Below are 18466 nucleotides of genomic sequence, written 5' to 3'. Positions count from 1 at the left end.
TCGGGAGAGCGGGGTGGGGGGAAGGATCTGAAATTGGCGTTTTTACTAAGTACCAAAAGACATGAAGACGCACGATGACTTGCATCACTGCACTGGACACATTCCAGGATGTGTTCGTCAGTTTCCAGGGCCCAGCCGGGATGTGATTACTTCAGGGGCCTTTCTGCTTCTGCACTCGCTTCTTTTGTCTGTTCTCCAACATCACTCGGAGTGATCCTATAAAAACTCAAGTCAGATTCCATCACTTTCTGCCCAAAATCTTTGGGTGTTTCCACAGTTCATTCAGAGTTAAACTCAAGTGTTTAGGTGGCTCTGGAGATGCCCTTTACCTGAACTGTCAGTTCCTTCTCTCCCTGGGTCTATGCAGCTCTCCCTGGGTCTGCTCTGTTGTTTTAGAAACACATCAGACACTGTCCTGCCTCAGGGCCTTTGCACTGATTCCCCTGCCTGCAACACTCTTCCCCCAAGTTATCTACACAGTGTTCCCCATCCCTTCATTTCACTCATTCCACAGATTCTTACTGAGTGCCTGCTAGAGGCCAGTGCCTGACCTAGGCAGTGGGCACACAACGTCAAACAAAACAGGCACAAATCCCTGCCCTCAAGGAGCTGCCATTCTTCAGGTCTTTGCTCCAATGTCACCTCCTCAGTGAAGGTTCTTTCTCTGACCACAACACCTGAAATTGCACCTTCACACCCACAAATACTCTCCACCCCCCTGCCCTGCTTTATTCTTCTCCTTATCTCTCATCATCACTTAGTGATATTTTATAATACTTATTTATCTTGCTGTCTCCTCCCCAGCCCCAGTGAACTGGGCTGGTTGATTAATGAATGAATTTAGTAATGAATTTCTGGGCATCACCCTCTCTAAATGACCCAGCATAGGATTTGACACAATAAACTCACAAATATATCATAACTTAGTAGATAGGAACAAAGGGCTCTGGAGTTGCACACACATATTGAAATCCCTGGTCTACCCACTGTGCTCCCAGGAGAATTATGTAACTGCCCCCTACCTCAGTTTCCTCATCTCTAAAATGGGAACAATGAAGTGTGAGCAGACTTGACTTATATGTACCAGCGATTGCTGCCTGGGCTCAGGCATGAGAACGCCCTGTTTGGGGCTGCTCCTTTGGTCTGGAACCCATGGAGCACACCCATAACCAACCACGACCCTCACGTAATATGAGTGAAGAATAAATCTGAGTTGTTGTACACAGCCAAGACTTTGGGGCTGTTTGTCCCTTTTCTCAGAAGAAGGGTGAATATAGTTCTTGTGACCAATACAAAGGCTGTTACAAGAACTGCAGGAAGGTGAAGAAAACTGTATCTGCTTTCAAGGAGTTCACAGCCTTTGGGAAGGAGAGGACATGACAAAACTGACTGAATACAAGGCAGACGGTCCTGAGTGCCAGGGAGCACGACATTGGGATTGCAGAGGCAAAGCTGATGGCTGGAGGGTCAGAGAATGTTTGTGGGAGGGACGACATTTATATTAAGCCTTGAAGCAGGGCTGCCTCTGTCTGACATTTTCGGGACTCGGGACAAGGGTGCAAATGCAGAATCCTGACCCATCCCCACCCCCATTTTCCCCTGCCCTCCAGTTCTGTCCTGCTCTGTAAGGGCCTTGTGTATATGACGTGGACCCCCAGCCCACAGGGACCTAAGGAAGAGCACTGTGCAGGCCCTGGACATGGAATCAGGGCTACTTGAGCCGAAATTCAGAGGTCCTGAATCCCCGGAGTTTGGTCTAAATTCCAGGGTCCCAGATACCCAGAGTGTGGTCCAGAACGTGGGACATGGCAGCAGGCAGGTGCTGGAGGAGGGCCAGCTCGGGGCCCTGTGAGGCATGGACCCCAAGGCTGGGAGGGGAAGGCTAAATGGGAATCACACATGTAGGAGTGGGGGAGAGGGCCGTCCATGGGAGGGCAACTGTGTGCCTCGGATACGGGAGTAATTAGATTTATGAGTTTCAACACTCATTCTGGTGGCAGAGCTAAGAATGGATTGGCGGGTAGGTCGGAGAGAATCGGGCAGTTTGTACATGGGCACACAAGGGGCCTTTATAACCTAATATGTGCAGTAAACACGGCCACTTCACCCCTCCTGACACCCTTCTGTCTTCTCCGAGTGCTGTGGAGAGGCAGTGCAGCCTCACGGCGCCCATGCCTTTCCACCCTGCCCTGCTGCACCCCAATTCTGACAGAGCACCAGTTGGGATTAAACCAAGAACCTAGCTTCCTTCTTAGTCAAAAACCTATGAAGTAATACATTCTCTTAATGGCATAGTCTACAGCTGTAAAAAAGAATTGTGGCAACTGGGTGGCAAGATCGCACGCTAAATGAAATAATAAGTATAAAATGGCATCTGTGTACAATTGGCCCAGGACTGAGAGACAGGGTGAGAACCACAGAGGAAGGTGCACAACAATGTTGGCACACGGGAACCAGAGTTGACATTTGTTTTCTTCTCAAAACTCTCTTACACAAGAGTGTGGGTTTTAAAAGTGCTGAAATGGGGAAACATTTGGATGCACCATTCCACTAGTAGTGATTGTTGGGAGCCATGGGTCCTCTCTGGTCTCTGTCTCCCAGTGTGGAGAGTTTAGGGGCTAGGTCCTGCAGGGAAAGGGGTTGAAGTAGGAATTTGCATAATCCGATTATTGGGGGATTAGGTTTGGGCAGCTAAATGCCTCTGTGTGCTTGAGCTAAAACCCTTACTATTCATGGCTCTCACCGACCCCTGGAGAGACTGCACCTGCGGGCTCCTGGGGGGGGGGGAGGGAGGAGTGGGTTGAAGAGGGAAGGGTGGGCTGGGAAGGGAAGGGCAGGTCACTCAGAGAGCTTGGGCTTTGTCGGGATCTGGTTTTACTGGCTTAATCGATCTGTCTGGGTCAGCCTGTGTGCACTGGCCCCTACTCCTGAGTGCGGGCACTGTCAGCTTTAGGAAAGACCAGACCTGAGGTTTTCAGAGAAGATTTCTGTCAGTCCAGAAGGTTGTGGGCCAAGGTCATTTGGCTGGAGGTCATCCAGTCTTAAAACTCCCTTCCTTCCTCATTCTCAGCTCCTTCCCAATCTCCAGTTCTTTTTTTTTAACTAGTTTTTTTTAAAGATTTTATTTATTTATTTCTTAGAGAGGGAAGGGAGGGAGAAAGAGAGAGAGGAACATCAATGTGCAGTTGCTAGGGGTCATGGCCTGCAACCCAGGCATGTACCCTGACTGGGAATTGAACCTGCGACACTTTGGTTCGCAGCCCATGCTCAATCCACTGAGCTACACCAGCCAGGGCTCCAATCTCCAGTTCTGCATATCCAGGCCCCATATATCTCTCCGTTCACTCATCCATCCACCCATGGAGCCATGCCTTCTTCTATCCACCCATAGTGGGTGCACCCACCAATGTATTCATCACCCCACTCAGCTGGTTCTTGATCGTTAATAGAATGTGCCAATAAATCCTTCTAGATAGGTTTTGTTCCTTCAAGAGTTCTATCTCATAAGTCATTTTTACTGCTTCGACATTTTCTGAATTATTAATCAAATGTTACAGATAGTTACTCAATGATTTAAATAAAGTCTCCATATCTGTTTTATCACCTTGTTCTTCACGTTCTGTGTTCATGACCTTTCTCTTCTTGGTTAACTTTGCAGAAGCTTGTGCATTTTATAGGTCTTTTGAAAAGGACTACCTCTGTGATTCATCATTTTTATGATTTTTCTAATGCATTAATTTCTACTGCATCTCTATTAAATTTGCTCCTTCTCATTTGCTTATGTTTATTTTGTTCTCTTTCCACCTCCCATTCTTAGATTCAATGTTTATTTTACTCAGTTTCAATCTTTCTTGTTTAGTAAGAAAAGCATTTCCAACTATGACTTTTCTTCTGATGCCTTTGGCTTCCATGTGCAGTATCTTTGCTTCCATGTGTTTCCATGATGATCTGTGTTACCATGTGCAGTATCTTTGTCATTAGCATCTAACATCGTTGTTCATTTAAAATTTTCTTTTAGAAAGTGTTTTTTAATTGCCTTATTGTTGTAATTTTTGGTAACCATTTGCTATTAACTTCTAATTATACCACACTGTAGTCAAAGATATGCCCCACACATTTTTTGCTTTAAGACTTACTGAGATTTTCTCTCTTTGATAAAACATATGATCAACTTTCATAAATATTCCATAAGTAATAGAAAAGAAGGTACATCCTCTGTTTCAAAAATAGTGTTTTCTATACATATCCACTAAATCAATCCTCTATATTCTTGGGAGTTTTTGGTCTATTTGACCTGTTAGTGTTGTGTGAATGTATCTCTGTACTATTTCATGCCTGTTGCTTCCTTTTTGGTTTTGCCAGGAGTGCTTGCTTTGGATCCTGATACCTTTGATGCACTTCATTTGACACAAAAACTCATGGAAGTTTTGCTAATTTAGAGAATTGTACCCCATATCAATATAAAATGATGCCTCTTTGTCTTGTTTTTTTTGTTATGAATTCCATTTTGTTTTATATCATTTCAAAGTTGCATTTTCCAAATGAAACTGCCCATTTTAAAAAAAATTGATGAGAGAGAGAGAACAAATTTGTTTTTCCACTTATTTATGTATTCATTGGTTGGTTTTTATATGTGCCTTGACCGGGGACAGAACCACAACCTTGACACAGCAGGGTAATGCTCTACCCAGCTGAACGACACAGCCAGAGTGTGTCCATTCTCTTACAGCTAATTTGTAGGTGTGTGAGTGCAACTCTTGGTCATAGATTGTACCTTTCTGGAAAATTTATTTGGTAAATTTAAATTTCTTTGACTCTGTTTTTTTTTAAAGGAGCCCCATCTCCATGTTGAATCTTCAGAACAAATCCATTTTTGCTTACTTGCTTGGTTTGCCTACTACACTGTCCACTAGATCCCAGAAAGTGAGCTCACCATACGTAAAAGCTGCTTGATAAGACGTTTGTTGAATGAATGCAAGATGGCACTGCCTCATGTCTCCAAACAGCTGCCTGCAGCCTTCCTGCTTTCTGTCAGAGAAGTGAGTGCTTCCAGGGCCATGAGAAGGGGCTTTTGGTGATTGCTTTTTAAGGACAAGAGAAGAGCTTTCTGGCTGCTGTATGGAGGGGACTGAGAAGGGTTGTGGGAAGATGGCTTGACCTAGGGGGGTAGCATCGAGCACCAACTCTGGAGTGGGCACCAAACATTCAACACCCACTATTTAGCACTTCACCCAGTTTTCTCAATTAATACAAAAAATTATATATCTTGACCATGAAGTCATATAACAAGTTATCATTCTTGACAAAACAAAACATCACTCCCAAACAGGCTAAATCCTAAAATGCATGCCTGAAGATGTAATCCTGCACATGCAGCTGGCCTGGTTTACAAGCGATTCTTAGACAAACATCTTTCCGCAGCCGCAGGCAGAGGCTGTAAATTTTCTTGGATGTGAACTGTGACTCCATTCACAGGATCCAAAGAGCAACTTAGTGATTAGTTTACCTATTTGAGAGTTTTCCTGCCTCCCCCTTGTCTCTCTTTCCCCAAATAAAGCACTAATAAAGCAAGCAGCTGCGCATGAAAGCAGGTGATGGGGAAACCAGGGCGTCTGGAGGGGGCAGGGGCTACACCTCTACCTGAGCACTGACAGCAGTGCCGGCTTTTGTCTCCTCCCAGAAGGAGAGAGAGATTTGGCTGTTTCATCATCATTTTTCTACTTCCCTGAGGCCATTCCCTCGTCACAACAGAAAAGATGCTACAGTCTGCACACCACAATCTGATGCATCCTCGTTTTGTGGGCCTGGACACACACAGATAGGAACAATAAAGAAAAAAAAATAATACTGATTTAGGAGGAAACAGACCTGCTTTCCACCGTGTTCCCCTCTCCGCAGCCCCCACTTCAGCTGCACAGAATGACTACTATTGACAAAGGAGGAGAAACAGTATTACTCTGGAAATAAAGTTATCCTTACTTGGGAGGCTGCCACAGCTTGCTGCTTAGCTGAGTTACAAGACATCCTTCTGTTTAGAAAGCAGTGAACGTGGCAACTGAGGCGGGGTGCTCAAGTGGGTCCAAAAGTCAGGAGCCCTGTTTGAATAAAGGAGAAGTGAGGGAGAGTGATCCGTCCACAGTCTGAAATCGGAATTGCAAAGGTTTCCTGTGCGGTTGTTCGACACGGCTCCATGGATGCCCCTTCTTCCGTTCCCCTGTCTTCTCTGCTGTCTAACCCTGTGCCTCGCCTGGGATAAGTACAGCGATGAGGATACTGGATTGCAGGTGGAGGGATTTATTAATGAAGAGGTTAACTGCTGCTTGGTCATTTTCTCAATCAAATTGGCCACTTATTTGCCCTGGCTGGGTGTTCAGTTGATTTAGAGTGTCGTCCCGTACACCAAAAGATTGTGGGTTCGATTCCTGGTCGGGGCACGTACCTAGGTTGTGGGTTCGGTCTCCAGTCGGAATGTATGAGAGGCAACAGACCCATGTTTCTCATATCGATGTTTCTCACTCCCTCTCCTTCCCTTCGTCCCTCTCAAATCAATAAACATATCCTCAGGTGAGGATTAAAAAAAATTGGCCACTTATTTAGTAAGCTGCTAGAATTTATTAAAATGTCCCCTACTGAGCCAGTTTCTTATAAAGTGGGAATAATAAAAACTCATTGATTTGCTGCATATGAAATGGAATAAGATATTGAGAAATACCAAGTGGGAGTTTGCTGTAGTAGCTAAGAGAAGACCCTTGACTTGGCTGTGGAGGTGGACGGACTAGTGTTTGAATCTCTGCTCTAACACCAGCTGTCACCCTGGGCAAGTCACTTCTCTCAGTCTCAATTTTCTCAGCTGTGAATTGGAAATAGTATCAACCCTATGGGTTAATGTGAAGATTCAGTGAGTTAATGGATGTCAAGTTAATGATTTGGAGCAAATGTTTAAAAATGGTGCGAGAGCCCTGGCTGGCATAACTCAGTGGATTGAGCACGGGCTGCGAACCAGTCATCGCAGGTTTGATTCCCAGCCAGGGCACATGCCTAGGTTGCATGCCATGGCCCCCAGCAACCGTACATTGATGTTTCTCTCTCTCTTGCTCTCTCACTCTCCCTCTCTCCCTCTCCCCCTTCCCTCTCTAAAAATAAATGAATAAAATCTTTTAAAAAAATCGTGCAAATGGGCATCTAATATAATCATAGCTGCTCACTATATATTGTTTCATTTTTAGGACCAGAGAAGCTCTAACCAAAAGCTGGGTGGGGGATCTGAACACATGCCTCTTATGAGCTCCCAATGGTGCTTTCATTGGCCTGGCTCCCACCCGTCCGTCTCCTTCCAGTTGCTCTGGGCCCTGTACTGCCAAGAGGCATCTATGTCCTCCTGCTACTGGAAGCAAACAGAGCCCAGGGCTGGATGAGGGAGATGACAAAGAGGGGAAAGAAAGGCTTCTCCTGAGCATCTTGTGAGGCTGGCTCTCACAGGGAACGTCTAACCTCCAGACGCAGGGCCCCTTGGTAACAACCACACACCCACCTGCACACACATTTCCCCACCGAGACACCTGGCGTTGAGGCCAGGCAAGTATTTTCGTCCAGAGCAAATGTTGACTATTGCCGCAGAAAGCAGGGCACATTACTGCTGCGCGTGAGTGCGCTCTTCTTCCCATAGTTACCAATTAGAGGGACGTGCAGCTCTGGGTGTGCCCAGCTGCTGGCGCTATCAACACCAGGCTGGCTTGGCCTGGACTCTGTAGGCCTGGAGCTGTGAGTGCTTCTATTTCCAGCCAATAAATCAGAGGGCAATTAGAAACTGGGGCAGGAAGAGGGCAGAACCAGAACCAGGTACTAGAGAAAAGAAAGGGGTGGGGTGCAACTCCCCTTCTCCTCTTTATTCTCTGGTCTTTGTTTAAGGACATAACTCATCAGTGGGCCCCCTAGACGAGGATTTAGATGCTCTGTGGGCAGCAGATAAGAGTGCAGCCTTTTTGCACGAAGTAAATGCATTGAATGCTCCCCATAAAGTCAATACTGTCAGGCTTATCAGCTGCCCTCATTCCCCACTCAGCCCCCTGGGACCAGACTTGCAATAAAGGCCACAGCTCCAGGGTCTGGGGAGTGGAGGTGCGGGACTGGGCTGGGGGGCGCTCTGCCGCTACCCCCACCCCCTCGTCCGACTGAATTTCTGGCAGGTGGGGGAAATCTGCCTGGTCTGAGCTGCCCAGAGCCCGAGGCTTTCCAGACTGACAAATCCCAAACCAAACACACACACACATTCCCCACCCAACCCAGGGGATGAGGGAGGGTCTCCCTTACCCCTCCAAGCCAGCAGATGTTTTCAGGCTTCGCTGCGGCTTCTTAGAGAAATTAGTGGGTGTTACCTCAAATCTCCCCAATAAAAAACCTACAGGGGAACCCTTGATTTCCCACCACTGTTCTCACCTCACTTTTCATAGCACACACACTTCTGCACTACCCGAGAGCACAGCTTTTCTAGCTGGTGGAGATCTGGTTTCTTTGAAAATTTTATGAAATAAGCAAGTTGCCAGCTGGGGTTTCAGAACTGATTCTGAGACTCATGCTGCAGCTGAAGCGGACTGTACGCACAAGATGCAGTCTCCCATCCGCTGCCCCTAAGGTCCAGGCAGGCAGGCCAGGCTGGCCCAGGCCCCATCAGCCAGCGGCCCCTGTCTGAGCTCTCTGACTCAGGCAGCAGAATCTAGTTGGGTGGAAATGGGGAAGAGTGGACACAAGATGGATTTAGCCTGGCCTGATTAGTAGCCTAGAATAACCTGGAAAACCAGTGGAGTGCCACGCCTTCTCACACCTTCACAGTGAGGCAGTTGTTAGCAGGAGTTGCACTAGTACGACTAGAACAGGGACACCAGAGTCTGAAGAGGTGAACAGTCAGCAGGGAAATGAGGACCGGCTGAGACCCAGAATTTAACATCTCTGCTGAGCCCATCTCCTTTCCTGGCTGCTGCTCTCGTCCCCACATGGAGAGTCCGTCCAGCCCTGGTTTCTCACCGAGGCAGCACATGTAGAAATGGCTCCAGCCTCCTCCCCACATCGCTCACACTGCCTCCACCGGGGTGACCTCGCCTAACATTGGCCACTCTGTGCCCAGTCCCCACCCCTTTCCAGAAATTGCCTTCATGCCTTTTGCAGTGCCTGCGACCTCACTACCAACTCACCTGCCCCAGTTCATCTAACCAAACTCTTGCCTTAGCCCTCAAGGCCTGCTCTAATTCCCTGGAACCCTCTGGATAAGATCCTACTTTGGTCCCCTCATACTCCCTCTCTGTGGCTGTCAGCATTGCTCTAGAACTCCACTTTACAGACCAACACCAAGTGTCCCTCAGCCTCGAATACTTCTTGCCCCTGGACTCCCTATGTCTGTGCCTGGCACTGACTGGGAATTCCTAGCAGTGACCTTACCTGAGCTACTTAGGGTCTAATACCCCAACCTGACAAAGCCTCTGTCCTGGGTCCCTGCAACTTTAAGGATCCAGATTGGTCTCAGTGAATCTAAGTTCTCCCAAATTCCTACTCTGGCCTTGAAGGGGCTTCACGAATCAATGACTGAAGCTTGGCCCTTAGCACACCGCCTGTGAGGAGTCATGGAGCCAGAGTGCTCAGCTCGTATCCAGACCTCAGAGCAGGGTATTCAGGGCCTCCACAATCTGCTCCTTGCCCACTTTTCTGATTGTGTGTTTTAAAAATACTATAGCCAGACGGTCTTATTCACTGTCCCATAAATCCCATTCTGGAGCTTTATTGACTCTTTTTATTCAGAAATAGTTTTTTTTCCCTTTCCTTATTTATTCGCATTTTCTGTTCATTAAGTCTTAAGATCCAGCTGTCCCTACCCCCACCCTGCTTCCTGGAGGTTTTTCAGCCTCAGGTGCTCAGGCTGCCGTCCACAAAATCTGGGACCTTTGGTCCACTTAACTAAGCTTGGTCTTCGAGACTCAGTTCTGTTCAGTGTTCTGTTTTAATCCCACGTCTAGCTCCGTGAAGGACAGTCGGTCCCTGCACTGGTGCCCTTGCGGGCAGGGTCACTTCCGATCACCAGTCCTCAAGGCAGGGCCCTCAGCCGGAGGGCTCTGAAGTATCTAATCTCACAGAAAAATTACTACTTGGGATTATCAGGAAAATACAAATTCATAGGATTTATACCAGAGGCAGAAACACACACAAAATAATATTAACAATAGCTATCATGTATCGAGCATCTACTATCCACCATGTGTGTACCTGATACTGTAGACTTTCTACAATTCCTATAATAACCCTTAAAGGTAGATATTAACTTAGACCCCATTCATTGAAAAAAACTGGAACTCAGAAGTTAAATAAATAGCTCAAGATCACAAAACTAGGAAGTCGCAGCCTCTGGATTTGAGTCCATATTTTTACAAGCCCAAAACCCTTGCTGGTCCCATCAAACCCGCTGCACTGTCTAACGTACTACCTGCTGCACGATGCTATTTAATTTAAATAAATTAAAATGACAATAAACAGTCAGTACCTCAGTTACACCCACCACAGTTCAAGGTCTCCATAATCACATGTGGCTAACGGCTGCCGCACTGGACAGGCCAGACAGAGGTCACTGCCAGCATATTCATGGAATCCTCGAATTGTACAGCATTTCCACAGATATTCTCTTCTCCCACTAGGACATGGGGAGAGAATAGCCCCTAGAAAATTATGACTGGCTTGATATGAGGAGAAGACAGTAGTGTCCTAAAAGCAAAGCTGTTTCCTTTAAGTCACCCTTTGGCCTTTCTGTTCAGCAGGACCAGGCTGGATCAGAGGATTACACCGTTTAGTCTCCAGAACGAACTCACACACACCCCAGCTATGACACTGCCATTCTTCCACGACCCCTGAAAGACATTTGGGGGTCACACATGTTCAGGGAATTAGTCCCCCAACTACCTTTCCTGCAATATTTGCTAGAAAATATTTTCCACATTATTGAGACTAGAGAAATATAGTTTGAATTTTAAAGTTTTAGATGAAAAAATATGGTGATGAATATGAAATTAAAAGTGACGGCGGAGATCTAAGAACGATGACGCCAGCTGCTGAAGGGCTTCTGCTGGTAAATCTAACTAGGGAAAAGTCACCCACAAAGAACACAAAAGAATATTAATTGAGTAAGTAAAGCTTAAAGAGAGTTATTAAATTTATAGAGCAAATCAATGAAGAATTGAAGAAAGGAGACAAAACTAAAAGTCTGTGTTCCAAAAGTTGAGACAAGATTATTTTTATTTCTTTAATTTTTTTATGATGGCATTATATATTATAAACAGTTTATATATATTATAATATATAAATATGTATATTATATATATTATATATAAACAGGGTTTATATATATTATAAAACCTGGCTGGTGTGGCTCAGTGGATTCAGTGCCGACCTGTGAACTGAAAGGTCACCAGTTTGATTCCAGTCAGGGTGCATGCCTGGGTTGTGGGCCAGGTCCCCAGTAGGGGGCGGGCAAGAGGCAACTGATCAATGTATCTCTTGCACATTGATGTTTCTCTTACTCTTTCTCCATTCCTTTCCCTCTCTCTAAAAATAAATAAATAAAATGTAAAAAAAAAACAGTTGGGAAACCATTTAAGGGCACTCCCTAATAAAATCGTAGTACAAGCAATGGCAGCTAGTACATATTCAAAAAGGAAAGCATAAAAGAAGTAACTACAGTATGTCCTGTGATGATTATTTAAAATGTTAGCCGTTCTGCCCTGGCTGGCGTAGCTCAGTGGATTGAGCGCAGGCTGCGAACCAAAGTGTCGCAGGTTCGATTCCCAGTCAGGCCACATACCTGGGTTGCAGGCCACAGCCCCCAGCAACCACACATTGATGTTTCTCTCTCTCTTTCTCCCTCCCTTCCCTCTCTAAAAATAAATAAATAAAATCTTTAAAAAAATAAAATAAAATGTTAGCCATTCTAATAGGTGTGCAGTGTTACCTCACTGTGGTTGTGATATGCCAAACACCACAGCTGCGATGGGGCAAAGCTGAGGCACAGGCTGAACGACCTGGGAGCTCTGGCTACACGGTCACTCCTTATACCACTGACAGCACAGAAAAGGGTAACTTCTTTCTTCCAGTTTTATTGAGATTGGTTGACATATAACATTGTGTGAGTTTAAGGGGTACAACATAAATTCGGTATCTGTATATATCACGAAATGATCAACACAGTAAGTTCACCTCCATAGTTAAATTTTTTTCTTGAGATGAGAACTTTTAAGATCTACTCTCTTAGCAACTTTCAAATATACAATACAGTATTATTAACTGTAGGCACCACGCTATACATTACAGCCCAGAACTTACTTATACCTGGACATTTGTACCTTTTGACCTTCACTCAGTTCCCCCATCCCCTACCACCTGCTTCTGGCAACCACCGATCTCTCCTCAGTTTCTGAGTTTGGTTTTCTTGTATTCCACCTACAAGTAAGATCATACAGTATTTGTCTTTCTCTGACTTATTTCCCTTAACACAATGCTGTCAAGGTCCATCCATGTTGTTCAAATGGCAGGATTTTCTTCTTTCTCATGGCTGAATAATATTCCATTCTCTACATATACCAGTCTTATCCATTCATCCGCTGATAGGCACTTAGGTGATTTCCATGCCTTGGTTATTATAAATGAAGCTGCAATGAACATAGGATGTTTACATCTCTTTGGAACAGTGATTTCATTTCATTTCTTCAGCCATATATCCATAAATGGGCTTGCTGAATCACATGGTAGCTCTATTTTTAATTTTTTGAGGAATCCCCATACTGTTTTCTGTAGTGCTGTACCAATTCATATTCCCACAGTGTAAAAGGGTTTCCTTTCCCTCACATCCTCAGCAGCAACCGTTATTTCTTGTCTTTTCAATAATAGCCACTTTAACAGGTGTGAGATATTTTGCTGAGGTTTTGATTTGCATTTTCCTGATGATCAGTGATGTTGACCACCTTTCCATGTACATCTTGGCCATTGGAATATCTTTTTTGCAAACAATGTCTACTCAGTTCCTCTGCTCATTTTTTGAAAAAACATTTTATTTGTTTAATTTTAGAGAGAGGGTAAAGGAAGGAGAAAGAGAGGGAGAGAAACATCAATGTGTGGTTGTCTACTTCACGCCCTCAGCTGAGGAGCTGGCCCCCAACCCAGACATGTGCCCTAGACTAGGAATCAAACTGGTGACTGTTTGGTTCACAGACTGGCGCTCAACCCACTGAGCCACACCAGCCAGGGTACTTGTGCTCACTTTTATTTGGGGGGAAAATATATACACACACACGCACACATACACACACATATTTTGCTATTGAGTTGTATGAGGTCCTTATATATTTTGGGTATTAGCCCCTTATCAGATATATGGTTTGCAAATATTTCTTCCCAATCTATAGGTTGCCTTTCATGTTTGTTGCTTCCTTTGCTGTGCAGAAGCAGCCTTTTAGTTGGATGTGGTCCCACTTGTTTAGTTTTGCTTTTCTTGTCTGTGCTTTCGGTGTCACGTCCCAAAACTCCCTGACAAGACCAACGTCAAGAGGCTTTGCCACTAATTTTTCTTCTAGGAGTGTTATGATTTTAAGGTCTCACATTTAAGTTTTTAATCAATTTTTAGTTAATTTTGGTGGGTGGTGTAAGTACAGTTTTAGTTTCATTCTTTTGTAATGAAATCTTAAATCTTCCCAGTTTCATTGACTGAAGAGACTGTCTTTCTCTATTGAGCATTCTTGGCTCCCTTGTCAAATATTTGTTCACCATATATGGATGGGCTTATTTCTAGGCCCCAGTTCTCTTCCATTGGTCTGTGTGTCTGTCTTCTGTTTTACTTTTTTTTTTTTTTTTTGCCAGTATCAAAGTCTTGATTACTGTAGCGCTGTAACATACAGGAAGTGTGATGCCTCCTACTTTGTTCTTTCTCAGGATTGCTTTAGCTACTGCTTCTGACTATTTGGTCAATGACATTGAATATCTTTTTAATGTGTTTGTCTGTCATCTCTATATCCCCTGCAGTGAAATGTCCTTTCTTGTATTTTGCTCATTACCAATTTGATTCTTAAAGAACTGTTGAGTATTGAGGTTCTTCACTGAGTCTAGATAATAGTCTTTCGTCAGATGTGCACTTGCAAACATTTTCTTCAGTCTGTAGCTTGTCTTTTTTTAGTAACTTTTTTTTAGATTTTATTTATTTTTAGAGAGGGAAGGGAGAGAGAGAGAGAGAGAGAGAGAGAGAGAGCGAGAGAGAGAGAGAAACATCAATGTGCGGTTGCTGGGGGCCGTGGCCTGCAACCCAGGCATGTGCCCTGACTGGGAATCGAACCTGCGATGCTTTGGTTCGCAGCCCATGCTCAATGTAGCTTGTCTTTTCATCCTCTTCATGTAGGCTTTTGCAGAGAAGTTTTTAACTTTGATGAAGTTCAATTTGTCAAATTTTCCTTTTATGGATTGCGCTTTTGGTGTCAAGTATAAGAAAGGACTTTTTGCTCAGCCTTGGGTCATGAAGATTTTCTCCTAATCTTTTATCCTGAAAGTCTCATTTTATATTTAAGTATGTGACCCATTTTGAATTCATTTTTGTATAAAGCAGTTGAGGGTCTTTTTTTTAGGGCTAGGAGTGGGAGGGCTATGGATCTCCAATTGCTCTGGTGGCACCATTTGTTGAAAAGGCTATGCTTCCTCCATTGAATTGCTTTCACAATTAAAAAAAAATCAGTTGAGCATATTTGTGAGTCCATTTCTGGGTTCTTTATTCTGCTCCATTGATCTAAGTGTCTATGCCTTCATCAATGCCATGCTGTCTTGATCACTGCAGTAATTTGCTTGGATTGTCTAACAAAGTATTACAGACTGGGTGGCTCAAAACAGAAATGTACTTTTCATAGCTGTGAAAGCTACAAGCCCAAGATCAAGGTGTCGGCAGGGTTGGTTTCTTCTGAGGGGCCCTTTCCTTGACTTATAGATGGCTATCTTTTCCCTAAGTCTTCACATGGTCTTCCCTCTGTGCTTGTCTGTACCCGAATCTCTTCTTACAGGGACACCAGAATCTTGGATTAGCCCCCCACCCCTATATGACGTCTTTTTACCTTAATTCTCTCTTTAAAGGCCCTATTTCCAAATACAGTCACATTCTGAGGTGCTGAGGACTGGGACATCAATACAAGAATTTGGAGGAGGTAGGCAAAATGCAACCCATAACAAGTACTATAGACATATATAGTAAGCCTTAATGTTGGGTAAAGTGATTCTTTGCACTTGTAGTTTAAGAGGTTGATCTCAAGTTTTAATTTAAAGAATGTTTTTTCAATCAACAGTTAACTAGAGTTGGCAGATTAGCCACTGCATTTCAAGTCAGAAGACAGGGTTTAAGATCTGTGTTGCCTCTAAATTGCAGCTTTTTTGTATGCAAATCACAGGATAACAACACCTACCTTATAAAGTCAGGTAACACATCTATTGAAATGTAAGGACAAGGTTAAGTTTTCCAATTTCAAATCTTCTTGCTACTTTACTCTTGTCAAGATTGCTTCAGCTATTCTGGACTTTGTGCCTTTCCACATACATTTTGCAATAAGCTTGCCTATGCCCTCTAAAAATCTTGGGGAAATTTTGATAGGAATTGCATTAAATCTATAGAAGTGACATCTTTACTATGTTGTTTTCCAGTCCACGAATATGGTATATATCTCTATTTATTTAGGTCTTCTTTGATTTCTTTCATCAGCATTTTCATATTCAGGTACTGTATATGTTTTAAGTTTATGTCTAAATACTTCATTTTCTTTGGAATGACCCTAAGTATACTGCACTTTTAACTTCGGTTTTCACAAATCACTGTAACTATATAGGAATGCAATAGATTTTTTGGTGTTGATCTTGATCGTGTGTGTGTGTGTGTGTGTGTGTGATATATATATATAGAGAGAGAGTCCATACTAAACTCACTTATATACTGCAAGTTTTTCTTTTTTTACTTTTGGCTTGTTTGGGTTGTTTTTGTTTTTGTTTATAATGGACTTCTTGGTATTATCTATTACCAATATAGAAAATAATATCATTAAAAATAAGGAGTTTTATCTCTTTCCTTCCAATTTGTATGTCTTTTATTTTTCTTGCCTTATTTCAGTGGCAAGAACATCCAGGATTATATTGAGTAAGAGCAGTGAAAACAGACCTCCTTGCCTTGTTACCAATCTTAGGGGGAAAACAATCAGTCTCTCACATTTGTTAATATGGTGATTATGTTGACTTTTTAAAAAAATTTTTATAAAAGGTTTTCTTTATTTATTTTTAGAGAGAGGGAGAAGGGAAGGAGAAAGAGAGGAAGAGAAACATTCATGTGTGAGGGACACATCAACCAGTCACACACCCCCATCCAGAGACCTGGCCCACAACCCAGGCATGTGCTCTGACTGCGAATCGAACCAGCGACTTTTCATTTCACAGGCCGGCATTGGGTCCACTGAGTCACACCAGCCAGGAATGATTACACTGATTTTTGAGTGCTAAACCAGGTCATATATATCTGTAAGAAATCCCACTTGGTCATGATGTGTAAATATTTTTTTAGACATTGCTGGGTTCAGACACACTAGGACTCTTTACTTTATACCCTGTTGTTTCCTTCTACCACGGCCAGTCTTCACAATTCTGACTTTAGTTCGAATCCTGTAAAAGCCCTTTATAGTTCTTTCTTCCTGAAATGTCATGTTTCCTCACGGTGGGTGTTCTCTCTTGCAGCAACAAGCTAATAAACCTAAGTTCCTTTGATTAAAATAGGTGTCTTCCTGATGGTCTTTGGCTGGAAGGTGCTATCACTGAGAACTTGCATTCCTAGACCTGAATTACAGAAATGCTGCATTGTTGGCAAGTTTACCAGATTGCTTGTCTATGTTAGCGGCTGTTATTTCTACTGTCAACTTCAAAAATAAGCACAGAATACCTCAAGAGATTAGAAAAATGTTTATTCACCATCACAAACTGGATTATATATTACAAATTCTGATCAAAGTAATTACATTAAATGTATTTTCAGTAGTACCACAAATTACTGTACCTGAAGATAAAGTCAAACAGTAAACTGGTAAGCATCACTAAAATTTACTCAAGTTTAAAATGTCACTTTGTTCAGAAAATTCACATACATGTTTTTCTGGTTAGGAAGTGAAAGGGACTCATACATAGCTACATATGATTTTCATTTAATGAACACATGAAATATTCCCCGTGCTCTGAATGAATCACCAGAAGGCTACAAAATCTTGTAGCTTTTTTTACATGGTGCATGAAACAGCATAATTGTTTTGTAGAATAAAATACAGTACTTATGATTCTCCTAATGCTCCCTGTCAATGTCACTGCGAGAGCTACTGCTAAGTAGATGGCTGCTTGGCTGTAATGTGTTCCTGCATGATCTCTGCATTGGGTTGGGGTAGGGGATAGCAGGGTTGGCGGGGGTGGGGGGGTGAGGGGGGCACATTCTGAGCTAGTTCTGAGAATATCGCAGAGATTTTGCCTTAGAAAAATTTATACTTGCCTTCATTTCACTGGTTCTGTACAAAAGCTATTATTACCACTGAATTGGTCTGGTTGACTTATGCACTATGATTAGAATCTCTCTCTGATTTGGAGCAGCTTAAAATAGCATCACATGCTCTGTTGATTCTTGCCTAGTTGGGACAGAAGCACAAATCTAGGGAAAGAAGGTAGAAATTAGTACTTTCAATTATCCTTTATTTTACTGGTATAGTCATTCATTAGGATAGACAATTAAATGAAACTAAGTATTCTAAATGCTTTCCCTTTCCAAATCACGACTTATATCTGATTTTGGCTGGGCAGAGATTTACTAACAAGGAGGTGATGGTTTACCTGTAGGGAAAGATACATACTGAAAAACCTAGAAGTCCAGAGCAGAGCAGGCGCTAAATCTAGGGAGGCACAGAGAGCAAAATGCCTGGAACCGAAGAAGTAGGTAGCATATGGCACAGTATCAAAGGACCCTAGGAGACAAAAGCTTGACCAATAATGAAAATAAATACAAGTTCTTCTTAGAGAGAGAAGCAAGTTGGAAAAGTCTCTGAATTCATAAACCATAAAGGACAAGCCAATTCATCCTTTAATATCTTGACACAATGAAAATTTTTTTTCCTAAGCAAATTCAGCCATGCAAGCTTCTGAATAAGAATGGTGCCCTGACCCACAGTTTCCTTTACCCCTTTAAAGAATAATTAGAAAAGGAGTTGGAAGTAGAAAATGAAACATTTCTCGAGTACTTAATCCTAGGCCTGATGCTAAGCACTTTATATTTCATTTAATCCTTACTAAAACCCCTCGGAAGCACACATCACGTCCCCAGTTCTCTCACGAGAAAATTGAGAGTGAGAGGTCCCCTACCGCAGATCCCACATGATGCAGCTGGGGGTGAAACTCAGGC

At 43.3% G+C, this 18466-nt stretch overlaps 1 protein-coding gene across 1 annotated transcript in view; it reads right to left on the bottom strand.

Annotated features, from left to right (window-relative positions):
- Positions 1-16973: 16973 nt before the first annotated feature.
- FKTN (fukutin) overlaps positions 16974-18466 on the bottom strand; it is a 44648-nt gene continuing 43155 nt past the window's right edge. The window contains exon 12 of the mRNA XM_045840384.1: positions 16974-17722. Within this exon, the coding sequence (XP_045696340.1) occupies positions 17700-17722 (23 nt within the window). The 3' untranslated portion in view covers positions 16974-17699. The remainder of the gene's footprint in view (positions 17723-18466) is intronic.

Source organism: Phyllostomus hastatus, unplaced genomic scaffold, assembly GCF_019186645.2.
Source record: "Phyllostomus hastatus isolate PE091 unplaced genomic scaffold, TTU_PhHast_1.1 phas_contig_34, whole genome shotgun sequence".
Classification (NCBI taxonomy): domain Eukaryota; kingdom Metazoa; phylum Chordata; class Mammalia; order Chiroptera; family Phyllostomidae; genus Phyllostomus; species Phyllostomus hastatus.
The sequence above is the reverse complement of the archived record's forward strand: the minus strand, read 5'-3'. Positions and strand labels throughout refer to the sequence as shown.